We start from the raw sequence: 17,707 nt of genomic DNA, 5'->3' as shown, positions 1-17,707 counted from the left end.
TCATATCGTAAAAAAAAACCCAAAATTTTTATTTTATAATTAAATAAGTATTTAACTTTAATTTCCACTAAATATATCATTAATCTTTATTTATGTCTATTAAAGATTAACAGGAGAAAGAAAGTGGTTGGAAGGAGTGGTGGTTGACTTATAATTAGAATTGATTATTGATCGGATCGGGTTGGTTTGAGTTGGTTCAAGTAAAAATTTAGGTTTATTTTTTAAGATTGGTTCAGCCCGATCTAAATAAAAATGTTAAAACTCGAGTTTGATTCGACTTGGCTAGTATTAAATTTTTGTATTATTTTTATATAAAAATAAATTTAAAAGTATAATGCATCGAATACACTAAAAACAATAAAATAGATGTTTCCCAACAAATAGAAAAAAATTGTATTTAAATAACACTAAGTTAGGTACAACTTAGCAAACAAATATCTCTAACATAGTAGCAAAATTAATAATAAAACAAAATAGTAATAATATAATAGCGAAATGGTAGCAAAACAATGAAAAAACAGTAAAAATTAGCATTAATTTTTTTTTTTTTTTTGCAAATTCAATTCAAGCCTGGGCCAAAAAATTCTTATCTAAAGGCAGACCCATTTTTTATTTTTTTGTTTAAACTTATTCTTCAAGACTATATTTTTACTCAAATTCTCCTAATTTTTGAACTGGCTTTCAGGTCGAGCCAATCCCAGCCCATGATAAAATCTACCTATGGTTGGGTGGAGAACAATTGAGAATGAATAATTTTTTGAAAAGAGAGTTGAAAAGAAGAATATGTAGTGTGTATTGTATTTATGAATTGTTGCATAAATCTTTTTATATTGGGAGACAAAATTTAATACATGTATAATACTAACAATGGAATCTGATCTTACTTACATTTATTATTAGTATTATTAACATGAGGTTGATGAAACTAAGGTTGACATCTAATAAAATAGATGAAACTGTGTGGTAGAAAATACATGTTAAACTTCACATAAAGTAGGTATATTGAAATTGGTATAACAAAGTCCAAATAATAATGTAAAATAAAGTGAGAGAGTGAAGTTATAGAATAAAGAAATTGAAACCTAAAATGCCAACAAATGTGTAATCCTTTCTGTATTCAAAACTATAATGGGGGTTAATAAATGGGTTAGACAACATGATTAAGCATTTAGCCATGCTTTCCTTTCATTATCATAATCATCATTTCTCATGTTCCATTTGTCTTCCCGGGATGCTGAAAAAGTATGGGACAAAACACCCTTAATTTACTATATTTTAGTAAAGAAATATCATCACAAATCCTCCCTCACTTTTAATGTTTTATTAGCTAATTATTCTTTCCACTTTCCCCTTTCCCCCAAAGTTTGAAATTTATTCTCCTTAATACTTACGTTTGTTTTATTATCCTTTCACATTCAGAATCACGCGTGTGCTTAATTAAAGCTTAAATATTATCTTCATATTGTTATCATTGTAATAACAAGAAAGGTACAAATTTGTCTTTTAATTTAAGAGTTTGAAAGGATTATATATAATATTTAGGAAGTCTTTATATTATAAGATTAAATCAAATTAATTATTCTGTTATTAAATAAATCAATTTAGTCCTCATACTATTAAAAAAATAAAATAAGTTCAAATTATAATACAATTAATAATTACTGTTAAAAATTTATTATTTCTAATTGCGTTTAATTTTAAACAAAAATTTCATTTATAAAATCATAAATTTTTTTAAAAGATTAACTTTGTTAAGTAGTAAATGATGTTTTTAATGCTTAAGGATCAAAAAGTCCTCAGCAAAAAAATAATATAAAAAATTAAATAAACTCTCATGAAAAAAGTGTAATCAATTAAACTCTCAACGATCCAAAATAAATCAATTGACCTTTTCAATTAACGAAGACCATCAGTTAACCGTTAACCTCACTAGTATGGCTAATGAAAATCACCAGAAATTGCCACGTGGCAGTATGCTGATGTGGGCATGCCACTTTTATAAAAAAAATTTAGATAAATAATTGTCTGACTCATTTTAAATGAGTGCAAAATTTTAAAAAACTAGAAATGATAAAAGAATTATTAAAAAAAAGTCTACAGTGTATATGAAAATTTTAAATGTGCAAAAACTCAAAAAAAAAAAATATTGTTTATTAAAAACATTATGCCTCCCTTTGATATCGATATTCTTTTCAAAAGTTGTTGAAGTATTCATCCATTCCCCGCAGTTTGGAGCCGATTCAATATCATTGTGGCATTGGCTGTTGAGATCAAATAATCCCAAGAATCTGGACCTTCTTAAACAACCACCAGTTTCCTCTTCAGGAACTTCTAATCTTTTAACTACTGGTTGCTAAATTCATCTTTAAAAAATTCTAAAATGTATATATAAAAATATTTTTTTAATTTTTAATAACTAATATTTTTTGAGTTTTTCACATTTAAAATTTTATATACATTTTAGAATTTTTAATAATTTTTGAATTTTTTTAGTTTTGTACACATTCAAAATGAATCTAGACAATCATATGTCTAAATTCATTTTAAATGCACATTTTACCTTTTTTTTTTAAAAAAAGCTTTTATTTTTTGAAAAAATCTTTTTTTGTTGACGTGGCATGTCCATGTCTACATACTGTCACGTGGCATTTTTTTTGAAGGTTTCCATCAGCTATGTCAACGAGGTTAACAGTTAAATTGTCAATTGACTTTTTTTGGATCAATGAGGGTTCAATTGGGTGCCATTTTTCATAAAGGCTCAATCGATTTTTTAATTTTTTATTAAGGGCTTTTTGAACCCTTAAGCTTATTTTTAAACAATAAATTTTAACTATATTACACTTAGACCTTATTTAATTCTTTTTAATAGTACAGGGATTAGATTGACTCATTTAATAGTAGAGGGACTAATTTGATCAAGTCCTTATAATAAAAAGATTTCTAAGGTACCTTCACAAATTATGTGTAGAAGTAAAGGGGCTTTTTGTGAACTTAATTATTAGGTTTACTCGATTTCGTAATAGAGCCAAAAGTTGGTATGTTGAGTATATGAATTTCGCATGATATAGCTTCATTTATAAATAAAGGTAAATGATATCATGTCATTGGCATTACATGATAGATGAAAAAGTAGCATGACCTAAAACAAATGATTTAATTACTATTTGTTAGTTATTGACTTTTAATAAAGGAATATGTAACAATTATCATGAGATTAAATAATATCATATTAGGAGAACTGATTTTATCCTGAAGAGATTTCAGTGAGTTCCAACAATAATCCTCTCAACTATATTTTGAAGTTTTGGATGTCTTAAATTAAAGTGTTCACAAATCAATTTTTCATTTTTATGATTTAAGGGCTTCGAGTTTAGATGACTTATGAGAATAACACTAATTAAAATTTCATCAGAAAAATGAATAAACTATAAATAAGAGTGGGAGTGCCAACATCCTGCTTCCAAATGATAATTGTGCGAAGCTTTGAAAATAAAATAGAAAATTTGGAGTTGAATAATAATTGATTTAGAAAATTAGCATAAAGGAAATTTTAAGAGAAAATGAGTGGTAATTAAACTTTGGTTGATCACAGTCCACATTAGTGGAGAGACCTTAAAACAATACAGTTGTAGGACACAAAAACACAATCATCCATGAGTGAAATACAGATAAGAAAGTCGGGTATGAAAATTAACCACTTTCCCAGGCCTTTTTTGCAAAACAATTATTAAAAACAAGATTATCACATACATTGTTTATGTACATGGAGAGTAAAAAACTAAAGATGGGTCCTCCTTTCTAGCTCCCAACAAATTTGTTTCGCCAAGGAAATGATGGTAACATTTTGATTCACATCCAAACTATAGCTGAATTCTTTGTGAACTAAACATGGTCCTAGTTCAGTCGTCTCCTTCTATGTGCTCGAGAGTCACCGCTGTCAACATCTGAAACTCTGAAACTATCATTTCTCCTTCTGGAAGATGAAGCCGAAAGTGATACTTCGGAGTCTATTTCAACAGCCGTGTCCATTTGATTCCCTGAGTTTATTACAGCAGCAATGCTTGAGAACGAATCTCTATCATCCACCTGGGGTGGCTGCTCCTGGTTTCTTCCCATCGGGTTGCTACGGAGATATGCTTCAACTATCCTTTCTGTTGAATTCAATCCAGATGACAGAGAAGTAAATCTTGCAACTCTTCGTAATTGTGATTGTCTTTGACGGAACAAAGAATGAACTCGGGAGGACATAACATCAGTACCATTTGTGCTGCTAGGTCTCAAGTCAACATCATCAAGGGACACAACTGCAGTTTGCTCTCCACGCAATCCCCGAGATGTCAATATCCTGTTAAGGACAGAATCAGTTATTTCTGTCGTTTCGGCCTCCCTTGGTGGAGTCAGATCACGGGTCAAATCAAATCTACTTCCAAGGCGGCGAATCATCTCCTCCACTGGGAGATTTAAAGCAGTCCTTTGAATAGTTTGCCTCCAGCTCTCCACCCGCCGTGCATTTGGCCGAGGAGGGATCTTAAGACCGGAGTCCTCTTCTGGCTCAAGGTTGACTTTCCCCCTGCCATAAATCGGGATCAGAGTTTTAATTGTCACCTCTTCTTTGCAAACAGGACATTCTTTTGCATCAGAATGCTTATGTAATGATCGGTAGAGGCAAGACCAGCAAAACAAGTGACCGCAACAAGTTACAACAGGTTCCCGGGCCAAATCCAGGCATATGTTACAATCAAAGAAACCCACATCATTGCTAACTCCCTTCTCAACATCATCCTTGTTTTCTGAAACTTCATCTTCCAATAATCCATTGGTATTCTCACATGATTTGGGCACATCACTCGTTCTTTCCTCTGGAATGATGCTGCCCTCACCTGCCTGTAATGTACTTGCATTGTCCGAATTCACCATGAACTGATCCAATTCCATAGATGGGTTCTGAGTGGCAGCCGGAAATTGAACCTGCTGCCATCTCCACCGTCGACGCCGAACAGCTTCTCTAATCCTATTGAACCGATTATTAACCGAAACATCCCAGCCTAAACCTTCATTAGACACTGAACCTGACCCTGTCTCAGGAGTAGGACCCAGATTCAAATCCAGGTTCATTGTATCATGCGTTTCCTCACCCATTCCAAAAAATGCTCCAAACAACCTTTATTTTCGATCCCAGATAATGCGTCCTTATAATTTCCACAAGTTTTAAGGTACCCACATAAAAAAGAAAAAAAAAACCTTTTAATTTAACCTACGATTAAAGAAAATCATCCCACAAAATCACAAAACTAAACCCAAATCATCAAAAACCCTAGATTTTGCCCTAAAAACTAATAAAACTCAAATTCAAAAACCTTCATCACATATATATTTATATCAAGATCCCGGATCAAAACCCAAATCATAACTTCCCAAATTAAAAGAAACCTAGCTTTAGGTCACCAAACTAGTGATTATAAATACAAATAGAAAAATAAATATGGAAAAATTATAGGAAAACTGAGACTTATAGAAGAAAAAAACGAGAGACCTGACTTTAACAGCTGCCGATCTTGACCAGGGCTTTAAGTGCGTTGAGCCAGTTAGATGGATGGAGCTGTTTCTGTGTTAAGTTGGGTTTGAGTTGAGTCGCCATGGATTGTTATCTTCCTGGGTCAGCGATCTTTCGTCTGTTTTAAAGGAAAATGTGCAGTATATTGAAAAATAAATAATACGGAAATTAAAGGGAATTCATTGGATGGAACAAAGTATCACATATCTTTATTTCTAGTTTTTTATCCCTCCCCAAAATTGTTCCATAGATGATTTATAAAATATAAATTAAAAATTATTTAATTTTATTTTTAATGTAAATATAAATATTTTATATTTAAAATAGTGAAATTAACTTAAAATTGTATATAAAAATATATTTTTAAAAATATCATAGAGTTATTAATTGTTTTTATTTGAAAAATTGATGGCTTTTAGAAATATTTATGAAAATAACTTTTAAGCATCAAATTGAAGCAAACTGAATTATGATGGATGGCTTAAAAAAAAAATCAACTGAAATTGCCCAATACATTCATGTACACTCATTGTTCGAACATCTCTTAGGGTGACACTCTGAGATAACATGTTCCATTCCTTATTTGAACAACATTTTTCAAGCAAAATGTTGGGACAATTAAAGTGTAATACTTTTGTTGGCATTTTTTACTTGGTTCGTCTTAGTTTTCGATTAGCAAATGATTCTTAGATTGAAGCTGCAATTATTTTTCTCTTAAATAGAAAATTTAATTTCGAATGAAAAAAAAAAGATTGATTGAATGCAAACATTATCCTTATCTATTAATACTAAATCAATTTATTTTCTTTGAAGATAAAACTAATTAGGTTTACTTGGAAAGGAATCATTTTCGAAATTAAAAAAAGAAAAGAAAAGAGATTTGTGGATAATTATCTAAGATTAATATGCTGAATTATCTCATCAAAATTACTTGGAAAAGCTAATGATTTTTAGCCTATAAATAGATTGATTTGCGGCACATGTTTGTGTGTATCTTGGGTGCTTTTGTGAAGTGTTCTATTGATATTTTATTTTGTATTTTTGCACTATTGCATTAGACGTTTTATTGGAGAGTAAACTTTACCGTAAGTGAAGTTATTGGAGGTGAACAATTATAACATTGAGGTTACTTTGTTGGGGCCGTAATTATTCGTTGTGTAATGGTAATCGGGTTTCAAATATATTGTTGAATAAAATTATTCATTGAACAAAGTTCCATAGAGTAGCATTAGTGAATTTAAATTGTGTTAACAAAATTTTATATTCTTATGAGTAAATTTGAAAATTTAGGAATGTACGAAGAAGAGTATATTTAAAAATGTTAGGTCAAATTATATTATATAGTCCATGTAAACGTAAATTGTGGATTTGGTTCTTACATTTTAATTTGACCAATTTTAGTCTTCGTACTTTTCAAAATTTGAAATTTCAGTCATGACACAAACAATAGCAATTAGATATGTTTGGCTAAATTTTACTAATAGTCAAATACCATGCATAAAGTTGTAGGTTCAATCCATGTTCTACAAGTGGATCATTCTTAATCTTTATACTTTTTTCAAATTTCAATCGTAAATCAAACAATAATTGTTAAATCTATTAACTGGTTTTTCGTGTAATATGTGGAAACTGCAAGTTGATATGATATTACACTTGCTACATCAAATTTTGAAAATAAAAAACTTAATGAATTTAACACATCATTTGGTCATCCCTAAAAATTAAAATCCAAAAATACAAGAAGTAAAAGATAATTAAATTAAAATATAAAGACTAAATTTAAAATTACATCACACTGTTTGACCCAAAAATATTAGTATAAAAATATGTTATCTTAACATTAAATAGTTACTTGAAAGTCACCAATCCAAAAAGAACCCAAAATAAATTGTAACCTGATTGGATCATGTTTATCAATGTTGAGACGCAAGAAGTGATTCCACTAGTTTAATTATTAAGTTTCAGTTCAATAGTGATATGTAAAAAAATAAAAACAATTATTAAAAACTGGAATTTCTATTACATGTTCTATGTGCATACACAACATATTTTGGAATATAATATAGATATATATGTGTTTAATAATAATAATATATAATAAATAATGAAATGCACGGTTTGAAATAAAGCTGTTAATAAGTTGGGTCGGGAGGTTTTGAGTAAAAATATAGGTTTAAAAAATAAATTTCGGCAAAAAACAAGACCTATTTAAGAAAGAATCGGACCTCGGGTAAGGTTTTTTGGCCTGACTTAAATTTTCAATAAGAAAATCCCCATGATATTTTTCCACTTTTAGTCACTGTTTTGTTACTATTTCATTATTATTTTGCTACTATTTTATTGTTAATGTTTGCATATTGTATAATACTTGTTTTATTGTTAATGTTGCTACTATTTTAGAGGCATTTGCTTGTTAAGTCACATTTATCTTAGTGTTATTTAAGTATAAATATTTTTTTAATTTATTTTCAATTTGGTGAGAAACATTTAGTTTAATATATTTAGTGTATTTGATATATTATATATATTTTAAAAATTATATAAAAATAAAATTTTAAAAATTAATACGAGTCGGGCCCGAGTTTTAGTATTTCTATCCGGGTCAGACTTAGGCAAAAATTTAGGCCAATTTTTTGAGTCAAGCCGAGCTCGAGCCTAGCAATCGCGCCTAAAATTTTGTTAAGACCCGACCCATGGACAACTCTAGTATGAAGTTAATAAATAATAACATATGAAATATGTATGATTTTAAAATAAAAATTCGATTAAATTGTGAGTAAAATAAAATTTAAACATGTAAATACATCACATTAATAATACTAAATGCACTAAAATTGTCTATCATGACGTTGGCATCAATCTTGAGTTAATGTTATGTTCACTTGTGACACCAACTCAATCAACAACATTATCAATATAACACAATAGATATGTACGATATTAAAATGATTAAAATTGATTAAATTATGAGTAAAATGAAATTTAACCACATAAATACATCATATTAAGAATACTTAATGTACTACAATTGTTTATCATGATGTTGTCATCAACCTTAAGTTAGTGTTGAGTTGGCTTGTGACACCAACTCAATCAACAACATTACCAATATTTACAATTGATGTAGGTAATAAAGTATGAATAATACAATTAAAATGTAAAAAGTATATTAAAATAAAATTTTGATTTAGTGGTAATACTAAAGTTCTATTGATCTAAATAACATGGGTTCAAATCTAGTCGCGTACCAATTATTGGGTAAGAATTTATAATCCTTTACTTTATTTTCAATTATATACAACCAATTAAATTACCATTTTCATTGTCTGATTCTAAGACCACTTATATATACTTCTAGATAAAAGTATCTCTTTGATCCTTGTCAATTTTGAAAAATGAATAAATTGGTCTCTCTCAACAAAAATTACAAAAAAGAAATTAAAAAATTAAAACAATTTTTAAAATTCAAAATATTTATAAAAATTCCAAAAGTTATATTTTAAAAAATTATAATTTTTTTAAAATTTAAAGAATATATAAAGAAAATTAAAATCTAAATGTTTTCTAAAACAATAATTTTGGGACCTAAATAAATTCAAGTTTATCATATTAAAGTATTTTTTCTTATTTTACTTTGAATTTTTTCAAATATATAAGTTTTCAACTTTATGCTCTCTATTATGGAATTAGTTGTATTGTAACAAAATTTTAATTTAATATGTTTAATTTTTTATTTTAACTCGAATAATTTCACTCGATTCGATTCGATTCGGCTCGACTTGAATTTCATTTCACTCGAGTTGATTCGAAAAAATTCAAATTGAGTTAAAATGATAAAATAGGACTCGTCAACTCAATTAAATCAAAAAAAAATTTACTTGATTCGATTGAAAGCTCAAGTTTATTTACTACAGATATAATTTAGCTTTATGCAAATGATTTGTATTTGCAAGCTAATTTAATGCAAAATTATTTCAAATTAAACTTAAACTTAATCTCATTTTCACTAGATAATCACAAACAATTTTTTTAAAAGAAATTTAACGTAGCATAAATGAGTAGTCATAAAACTTGCACATAATTGATAAAAGTAACTTCCAACGGGTACAAACAAATATGACGGGTTCCATTATTTTGTAAGTATGACAGTTACTTTGATTCTTTATAGACAAATACTTTTTTTGTTTTTTTTTTTTGGGGAGAATATTCATACGGAAACAAACATAGCTTGATTAACTTCCATTAACTTTCTTACAATCTGATCTGATCTCTCCATTGCTTCCTGTTAAAGGGCTGATATTCCCCATATTTATCATTGACTGAGCAAAGCTTTGGAAGAAGGCAGTTTGGTTGCTGCTGAAGGTGTTGACAATGGAGATGGTGGGAGCCCCACTTGTGGAAAACAACTCTTGGTCAGATTGAAGAAGGCCCCGATTGTTTTGAAGGTTTACAAAATAATTATTATCGAAAGAATCGGGTGTGGTGGGATCAAGATTCGCCACATTGAATCCGCTCCCTGATTGAGGACATATCTGCTGGAGTGTTGTCAAGTAGGATGAATTGAGTGTGGGGTCTGGGTTGCCTGTTCCGCTGAAATTGTATAGCCTGCTGCTGAATAATCTGCACTGCGCTCGTCCGAATGTGTGCGCACCTACATGATTGCAGATGCCAAAATTTTAATGAAACAAGAGAATCTAATGTCTTGAGCTACTAACTAGAGAAGATTTGAAAAAGTTTATACCAGATAATGCCACAAGATCATTAGTGTTAAGCCCCACTGCAGTGAACTTGGCAGTGATGTTGGTTAAGCTTTCAAATGGTGAGGGGATGGAGGAGTTGGCTCCTGCTTGGTTTGCTGTCAAACTGTCCCTTCTCCCTAGTAGTACTGTCCATGAAGGACCCCCTTGCTTCAACCACAACCACACGGTATGATTGCAAATGACGGTTAAATAATTGAGGTTTTGTTGATATATGTAAAATGAGTTTATTTAGGGTTACCGAAGAGACGGAAGCTTCAGCAGCGAGGGCCAGAATGTCAGCACAAGAGACAATGCCAGGACAAGAGTTCTCTAGAGCAGTTTTGATGTTATCAACAACGTTAAACCCTCGAGTTGAGTTGGTGTTGGGTGCTGCATCTTTCTCGCTCTGCATGTTGGCGCTGTTGTCCAACAAGATGGAACCATCACATCCCTGTCGTAAGGCCCTTTAGATTGATTACTAAAACTCAAACCAGTGCAACAAAATGATATTCATAAACAAAAAAAGATAAAAAGATAAAAAGTGAGCGAGCGAGCGAGTGAGTGAGTGAGTGAGTGAGTGAGTGTTACATTGACAAAGCAATCATGGAAATGGAGACGAATGAGGCTGGCACCGATCCGAACATCAGATTGTAAAGCCTGCTGAATAACTCCCCGCACAATGCTGGAAGCATTGGGGCACGTGTTATCGTAAAATGTAGAATTCAATTGAGCTTTGGATCCAACAATTAATAATATTATAGAAATGATTAACAAGAAAAAGGAAGCATAATTTGCAATATTTGAAGGCAACATTGTGGTTGATGACTTCATCTTCCTCAAATAGGTTTATTAGCCCGTGAATGCATAAGACCTTCCTTTTAGCCTTTAAATATACTGCTAAACTTTCGGGCGCCAATCTCTGTTATATATTATTATATTCATCACCAACTTGAGAGCATCCTTTATCTTTTTTTTTCTTTTATGGGTCCAATCTCTTTTCCTCTCACTTTCGCGTGTGTGTATGCATGCACACAATTAAAAGGTCTACAGTATCTACAAGCGTGTATTGTTTCACCGACAACTCCATTCATAAAGAAAGAAATAGTTTTACGATAAAGTTAAATGATGAAGGGGCCGGGGGGACATAGTCTTCGCAACCCAGTCAACAAGTTTGTTTATGACGAAAAGGAAACATATATGGTTAAATCCAGAAAGGTTTCAATGTACATCACAAGCATTTAAACAAAAAGTTAATAAAAATGGCTGAAAAATGTTAAACATAAGTTCTTAAAGTCAATAGAAGTTGGTAAATTTAAAGGCTGTCTTACAAATTATTGAATCTATGAATGTCGGGAACTAGATACATATATTAGCCATTAGGTGCTCCATTTATCCCACTAATTACGCCATCGATTTGGCAAAAATTTAAAGCAATTTTAACATTTTTCTGTCACTTTTAATATGGCTAAGAAACCCAGAAAAAAGGAAACTTGACTTCAACATGCAACAATAAATCAATAATGGTACAACGTAGACATATTACCTTTAGTTTTTTTGGTTCTGCCTAACAGATAAAGTTTAGTGCTTTCCAGTGATCTAACATGTGAAATATCTCCAAGCCAAAGAGTTAACGTTACATCTGATTTACTTGGACGCAATGAAAATTTTGTTGGTAAAAAGTTTTCCTTATTTTTCCGCAATCCGAGGGAGGGGGCGGAGAATTACGAAAATGACAGTACTTTTAACCAAATTAATTTTGATGAATGTAGAAAGTAAGTGTTGCTTGTAAATTTCAATAAAAAAAACTTTTAATTAAGTTAAATTTCACTAATTAATCATACATGGGTGGAAGTTGAATGCCCATCATAGATTCTGAGTTTCCCTAGAGTAACCATTGCTGTAATGATACTTCCCTAAAAAAGGGCATGTCCTGTTCAAAAGAAATAGCAGTCGCCTGGAAAGGAGGGACACAAGTGGATGTTGGGTGAGAGCAGTTGAAACCTTACACTTTAGATAGGAGGGCTTGCTTGACCACAACTCGTCTTGTCGGAATAAGCTAATTTTTTGAAGACCATGAGACGAACGAATCTCATGGCAGGTATGACGATTATAAAATATTGGTAGGCTTTCAACACCGAATCAACTAGTTTAATTTTTGGAACGACATATAAGGTTAGACTGACATCATTGGCGGCAAGGCAGGGATAAAATATGATAAAATGTTAGGTTGCCATTACCAAAATTTGATGTTAATTAATGGTGCTAACAACTGCAATTGCTTTGGTGTTTGTATTTGTAGATCGAGAATCTGATCATTTCTTTTAGGGTTAATTTTACCAATGTCCTCAAATTATGCCCCAGATTTTGAATTAAGTCTTCAGGCTGGTCCTTCCATCAATTGATGGCCTGGTCAAGAAGTCATAGAAGGAGCAATGATCATTTTCTAAAATGATATCAAAATTTATGTAGGCTGTGAGAACATATATGTAATAAGGAAGTGTATGGTAATATCAGGATTAGAAAAAGGAGGGTTAGGAGTCGACTTAGAGGAATTCTAGAAGCCCTTGAGATCAAGCTAAGAACTGAACTGGAAAAAATAACCGGAAGAACGACTATGGAAATAGTAATTTTGTAGTGACTAGCGGGTCATCGGTGGCTGAGTAGATATTAAATTAAAGCCATATTGCTTCATAAGAAATGCATAAATAATTACAACCAAACAAATCCACTGATAAGTATTTTAAGTATTTCAACTCACAAGAAAATGTGCACCGGACTTCAACTAATTCATTTCTCTCATTCACTTTTCAAGTTTGAAAGTCCGTTCGAAAAGTGAAAAGATTTAAATAAAAATATATATTCAAAAAATAAATTTAGACAAAAAATAAGACTTATTTTTTAAATGGGCTGGGTCTCAAGTAAGAATTTTTTAGTTTGGGTCCGACCTGACTTGAATTTGCCTACTTTTTTTTTTCAATGCTGTTTTGTTGTTGTTTGTTTCCATTTTGACGTTATTTTATTGTTATTTTGCTATTATATTGTTATTATTTTTAGATATTATATAACTCTTATTTATTGGAAAATATTTATTTTAATGTTTTTAGTATATCTAATGTATTATATATTTTTTAAATTTTTTTATATAGAAAATAATATAAATTTTTTTTAATACAAGTGAGTTGGGCTTAGATTTAGATTTTTTATTTGGATTGGACTTGGGCAAAATTTTAGACTCATTTTTCAAGTTCGAGTTGAGCTCGAGCTAAGAAATAAGTCTAAATTTTTTGCATTGACCTGACCTAACCCATGTTCAAATCTAATTAATGATAATAAATTAATAAATATAAAGAGTGCTTAAAAGTAATTCAAATAAAGTAAATGAAACAATAAAAGAATATTATTTCTTATTTAACTTCGATTCATAAAATGGAGTGATTAAGGATCACCTTCAACTAATGACAATTAATAATCTACTTCAAATTAACTTGAATCTAGAGTCAATGGCATAGACGCATCTCCATATTTCAGCAAAGTGATTAAAAAATACAAGGTTTATTGTCACACCTCCCCCAATAACTTCAACTGGTTGACTATAGTTACCAGCTTCGCCTTTAGCTATTGGCTCTTCAATAGTTACCTAAAATCAATCTTAGGCAGCCTCTCGACTAAATTGCTAGTGTAGAGTGGGTGGGTGGCTCTCAACCCACTTTCCCCTAGAATTTCAATTTGTCACCTAAATTAATGGCAAGAGCACAAATCAAGAAAATTAAATTGCATTCACTCTCTAAATCATTGTTTAATCCTATTTTGATCACTAGCCCATTAACCTCTGAATATTCCAGTCACTTGCAAATAACATAAAAGACATGGAAATGAAGCATAACGAAAGAGAAATAAATAAAATTAAGTCAACTTAGCTAAATTATTAAAATTAAAAATTCGTAAAAGTATATAAAAATTATAAAATATTAATGTAAAAATGTAAAAATAATTAAAACTTTGTAAAAATGCTTAAAATTGCAAAAATTATTTAAGTTTTAAAAAAAATTGTAAAATTTATTATAATAAAGAGCGCAATATTGTTAAACTAAGGAGTTTGAAGATTCATCCCTATGCTCATGGATTGGCAATCATAGATTTCACGCATTATTTGATTGATTAAGCCTCATCGTCTAATTGAAAATTTTTCAATAAAATGTTTAAATTTTTTTGGCAAATGAACTAAATTTTAAATTAAAAACCAACTTTGAATTTGAATATTAGAAGATTGTTTAAATAAAAATTGTAAAAAATACTAATCGTATAATTTTCAAAATTTTAAATATTTTATTATAATTATTAATAATTTTTAAATAATGATTTTCACAAAATTTTAAAATTTTAATACTTTTTTTACATATTTTTAATATTTTAATAATTTTTTACCATTTTACAATTTTTATAATTTTACAAGTTTTTTTTAACTTTTTGAAAAATATTTTAATGATTTTTCACTTGTCAACATTAATTAACTTCGTCAACTTATTATGTCGGCACATCATCAGTTAATGTGCCATATCACCAATGTTGTGGCATATTCTCATTGGTCAGGATTTTTTTAAGGATCAAACTAGAAAAATGAAGAAAAAAAGTTTAGAAAGTAAAATGTAAAAACGATATAGTTGAAAACCCAAATTGTGAATAAAGCGAAAAATAAATCCCACCGTCGAGGATATTAGTATGAAGCGGAAAAAGAGATAATGTGGGTGCAATGAAACACTTCACTGTTGTTAACCAATTTGTATTTTAGTACTACTAATGAAAGCTGTGAAACGTAGTTGTTTTTAGCTTGGAAAGGAACCCCAAACGTGGGCTGAGATTCTAATAAATGACAAGAAAAGAAGTCATTTCCATCTATCCATTAATGAATTTTAGAGTAGGAGAAGTAAAACTTCTGTCAATGTTAAAGCTGCCACAGGTAACTTCAATGTAATATCAAGCTTGGCAGTGGGGGATTTGGGACGGTCTATAAAGGAGTTCTGAGAAAGGAAGAGGTAGCTGTGAAAAGAATTCTAAAGAATACTCGCCATGGGAAGCAAGATTTTATAGCTGAAGTGACCACCATAAGCAACCTCCACCACAAGAACCTTGTTAAACTCTTTGGCTGGTGCTATGAAAGCATTGAACTCCTACTGGTTTACGAGTTCCTGCCCAGTGGAAGCCTAGACAAGTCCATATTTCGGAACCCGATTTCTAACACTGTGGAAACAACTCTGAATTGGGAAACAAGGCACAACATCATTTGCGGAGTAGCCAAGGCACTGGATTATCACCATCATGGTTGTGAGAAAAGGGTTATTGACCGAGACGTAAAAGCCAGTAACATAATGTTAGATTCAGAGTTCAATGCTCAATTGGGGGATTTTGAACTAGCTCGAACCAACAACCAAACACACCATTCAACCAAGGAGATTAACGGAACCCCAGGCTATACGGTACCAGAAAGTTTCCATACGGGTAAGGCAACCGTTGAAACCAACATCCATGCATTCGGAGTACTAATACTTGAAGTGATCTGTCGGAGAAAACCAGGGCATCAAAATGAGCAAAACAACTACAACATCAGCATTGTAGAGCGGGTGTGGGAACATCATAGGATAGGATGGATTTCTGATGTAATAGATGATCGATTAAACAAGAATTTCTATGAGGATGAAGCACGGTGCACACTTATCTGGGGTTGGGCTGTTGTGACCCCAACCCTCATGAGAGACCCTCAATGACAAGTGCTTTGCAGGTTCTTACAAGGGAAGTGGATGCACAGATGTGCCTCGTGAGAAGCCCGCTTTATGTGGGCAGCCACTGCTTCTCCACTCATTAGAGAAGATATCGACAACTCCATCAGCGGATAACAACTTGCACCAACAATGGAACTCAGTGGCAGATGATCATTATCATGTTCAATAGCATTCTTTTTTCTTCCTGGGTGGTGTTTTTCTGGTCGAATAATAATAGTACAGTAGTTTTTTTGAAACTAACTAGTACATAAATTTCATGTAAAATAGAATACTAATTCTTTTAGAAACTTTAGATCTGATGGCTGCGTTGGGGATGCCTAATTTATCTTGGATTTATGGAAGGAAATGAATCGGAGGTATATAATTTTTTGTCAACTAAAATTTAATAAGATTTAAATTTCATTCAATTAATCATTCAATTTTATCAGTTATTATATGATAATTATAACGATTTGTTACTTAACTCTTAAATATAGATAATAATATAACAATATAAGGTGGCATGCATGATAATGTAATCATTATAGATGAAATTTTAAGTTAAAATATAACTAGTCTCTATAATTTTCTTTCAAGTCACTTTATTTCTTTTTCTTTCATTTTCTTTCTTTCAACTCTATACAAGTATATATAGTAGGAAAGTTGGCTAAGGGCCAAGTATCGAAAACACAAGTGGAAAGCTATATGGCGTGAAAAAGAGTGAAGAGACGATAACTCTAAATAATTCTTGATATTTGCTCCACTTCTAAGCTATCAAACCTTATTTATAATTTAATTGCATTATTTTTTAGCATGAAAATTATTTCACTCTTGTATTTGGCCCATATGCTTAAAAGGCCCAATCCCACAAACTCCGACCCAAATTAGTTGAGGAACAACTCATGGCACATCACCACTCTATGTTGCTTTACTCTTATAAAAGTCATACTTGGTGAACCTTTAGAGCAGTTATCATACCATCACCTGAATGCCACTCATCTAGGATCCATATAATCTAAGGAATATATTGGGAGGACCACTTACAAACACTCATCAATCAATCACATTCAATAACCCTTCGTCAAGTCGTTTCAGGTTAGATTTAGCAATATCTTAAGTCAGGCACTTGTTACTCTACTTTGGCACCTAAGACCGATAAAAGAGGGACCCATGGCTAAATTCTCGTCCCACTATAAATACCCCCCGAGTAATGGGTAAAGGAAAAGTGAGAAGAACATAACCCTACTTTGCCCAAATACTATCTGACTATCCCATTAACCTTCTAGTAGTGGGTCTCTACACCCTTCAAGGTGTGAACTGTACCTTCAATAACGGATCTTCGCAGCTTTCAAGGTCTGAACCTCCTTCACAAACCACTTCTATTCATAAGTTGTAACAATTGGCACTGTTTATGGGAATGATTGAAAATTATGTCTCTATCCACTAAAGGTCGTAGTTAGTCAAGAGATAAAAGTTTATTCCCCCCACTCAAGTTCAAACCAAACCGGCCTAAGGAGTTAGGCCAAAATTTCACAACGAACCTACCATTCACTGCACCTGCCATCCCCATAGAAAGATATGGAGAAAGTTCACCTGTTACTTTTCAACCCTATAGAGAACCACCTTAAAAAACGCCATAATGATATAGAAGAATAGGG

General features: G+C 31.3%; 2 protein-coding genes and 1 pseudogene across 2 annotated transcripts; 1 reads left to right on the top strand and 2 right to left on the bottom strand.

Annotated features, from left to right (window-relative positions):
• Positions 1-3,548: 3,548 nt before the first annotated feature.
• On the bottom strand, positions 3,549-5,793 carry LOC108457424 (uncharacterized). The gene is made up of 2 exons (XM_017756480.2): positions 5,534-5,793; positions 3,549-5,189 (listed from the first exon to the last, which is right to left on the bottom strand). The coding sequence occupies exon 2, from the start codon at positions 5,137-5,139 to the stop codon at positions 3,895-3,897; it is 1,245 nt and encodes a 414-aa protein (XP_017611969.1). The 5' UTR covers positions 5,140-5,189; positions 5,534-5,793; the 3' UTR covers positions 3,549-3,894.
• Positions 5,794-9,533: 3,740 nt separating this feature from the next.
• Positions 9,534-11,229, bottom strand: LOC108455949 (peroxidase A2-like). Its single transcript, XM_017754533.2, has 4 exons — positions 10,882-11,229; positions 10,553-10,744; positions 10,296-10,461; positions 9,534-10,205 (listed from the first exon to the last, which is right to left on the bottom strand). Exons 1-4 carry the CDS (start codon positions 11,122-11,124, stop codon positions 9,787-9,789), a joined length of 1,020 nt encoding a protein of 339 aa, XP_017610022.1. The 5' UTR covers positions 11,125-11,229; the 3' UTR covers positions 9,534-9,786.
• A 3,814-nt stretch (positions 11,230-15,043) lies between these two features.
• LOC108455513 (probable L-type lectin-domain containing receptor kinase S.5) lies at positions 15,044-16,291 on the top strand (annotated as a pseudogene).
• The last annotated feature ends 1,416 nt before the right edge of the window (positions 16,292-17,707 follow it).

The sequence above is a fragment of the Gossypium arboreum genome, chromosome 9 (genome assembly GCF_025698485.1).
Source record: "Gossypium arboreum isolate Shixiya-1 chromosome 9, ASM2569848v2, whole genome shotgun sequence".
Lineage (NCBI taxonomy): Eukaryota > Viridiplantae > Streptophyta > Magnoliopsida > Malvales > Malvaceae > Gossypium > Gossypium arboreum.
This window is presented reverse-complemented; position numbering and strand designations above follow the sequence as displayed.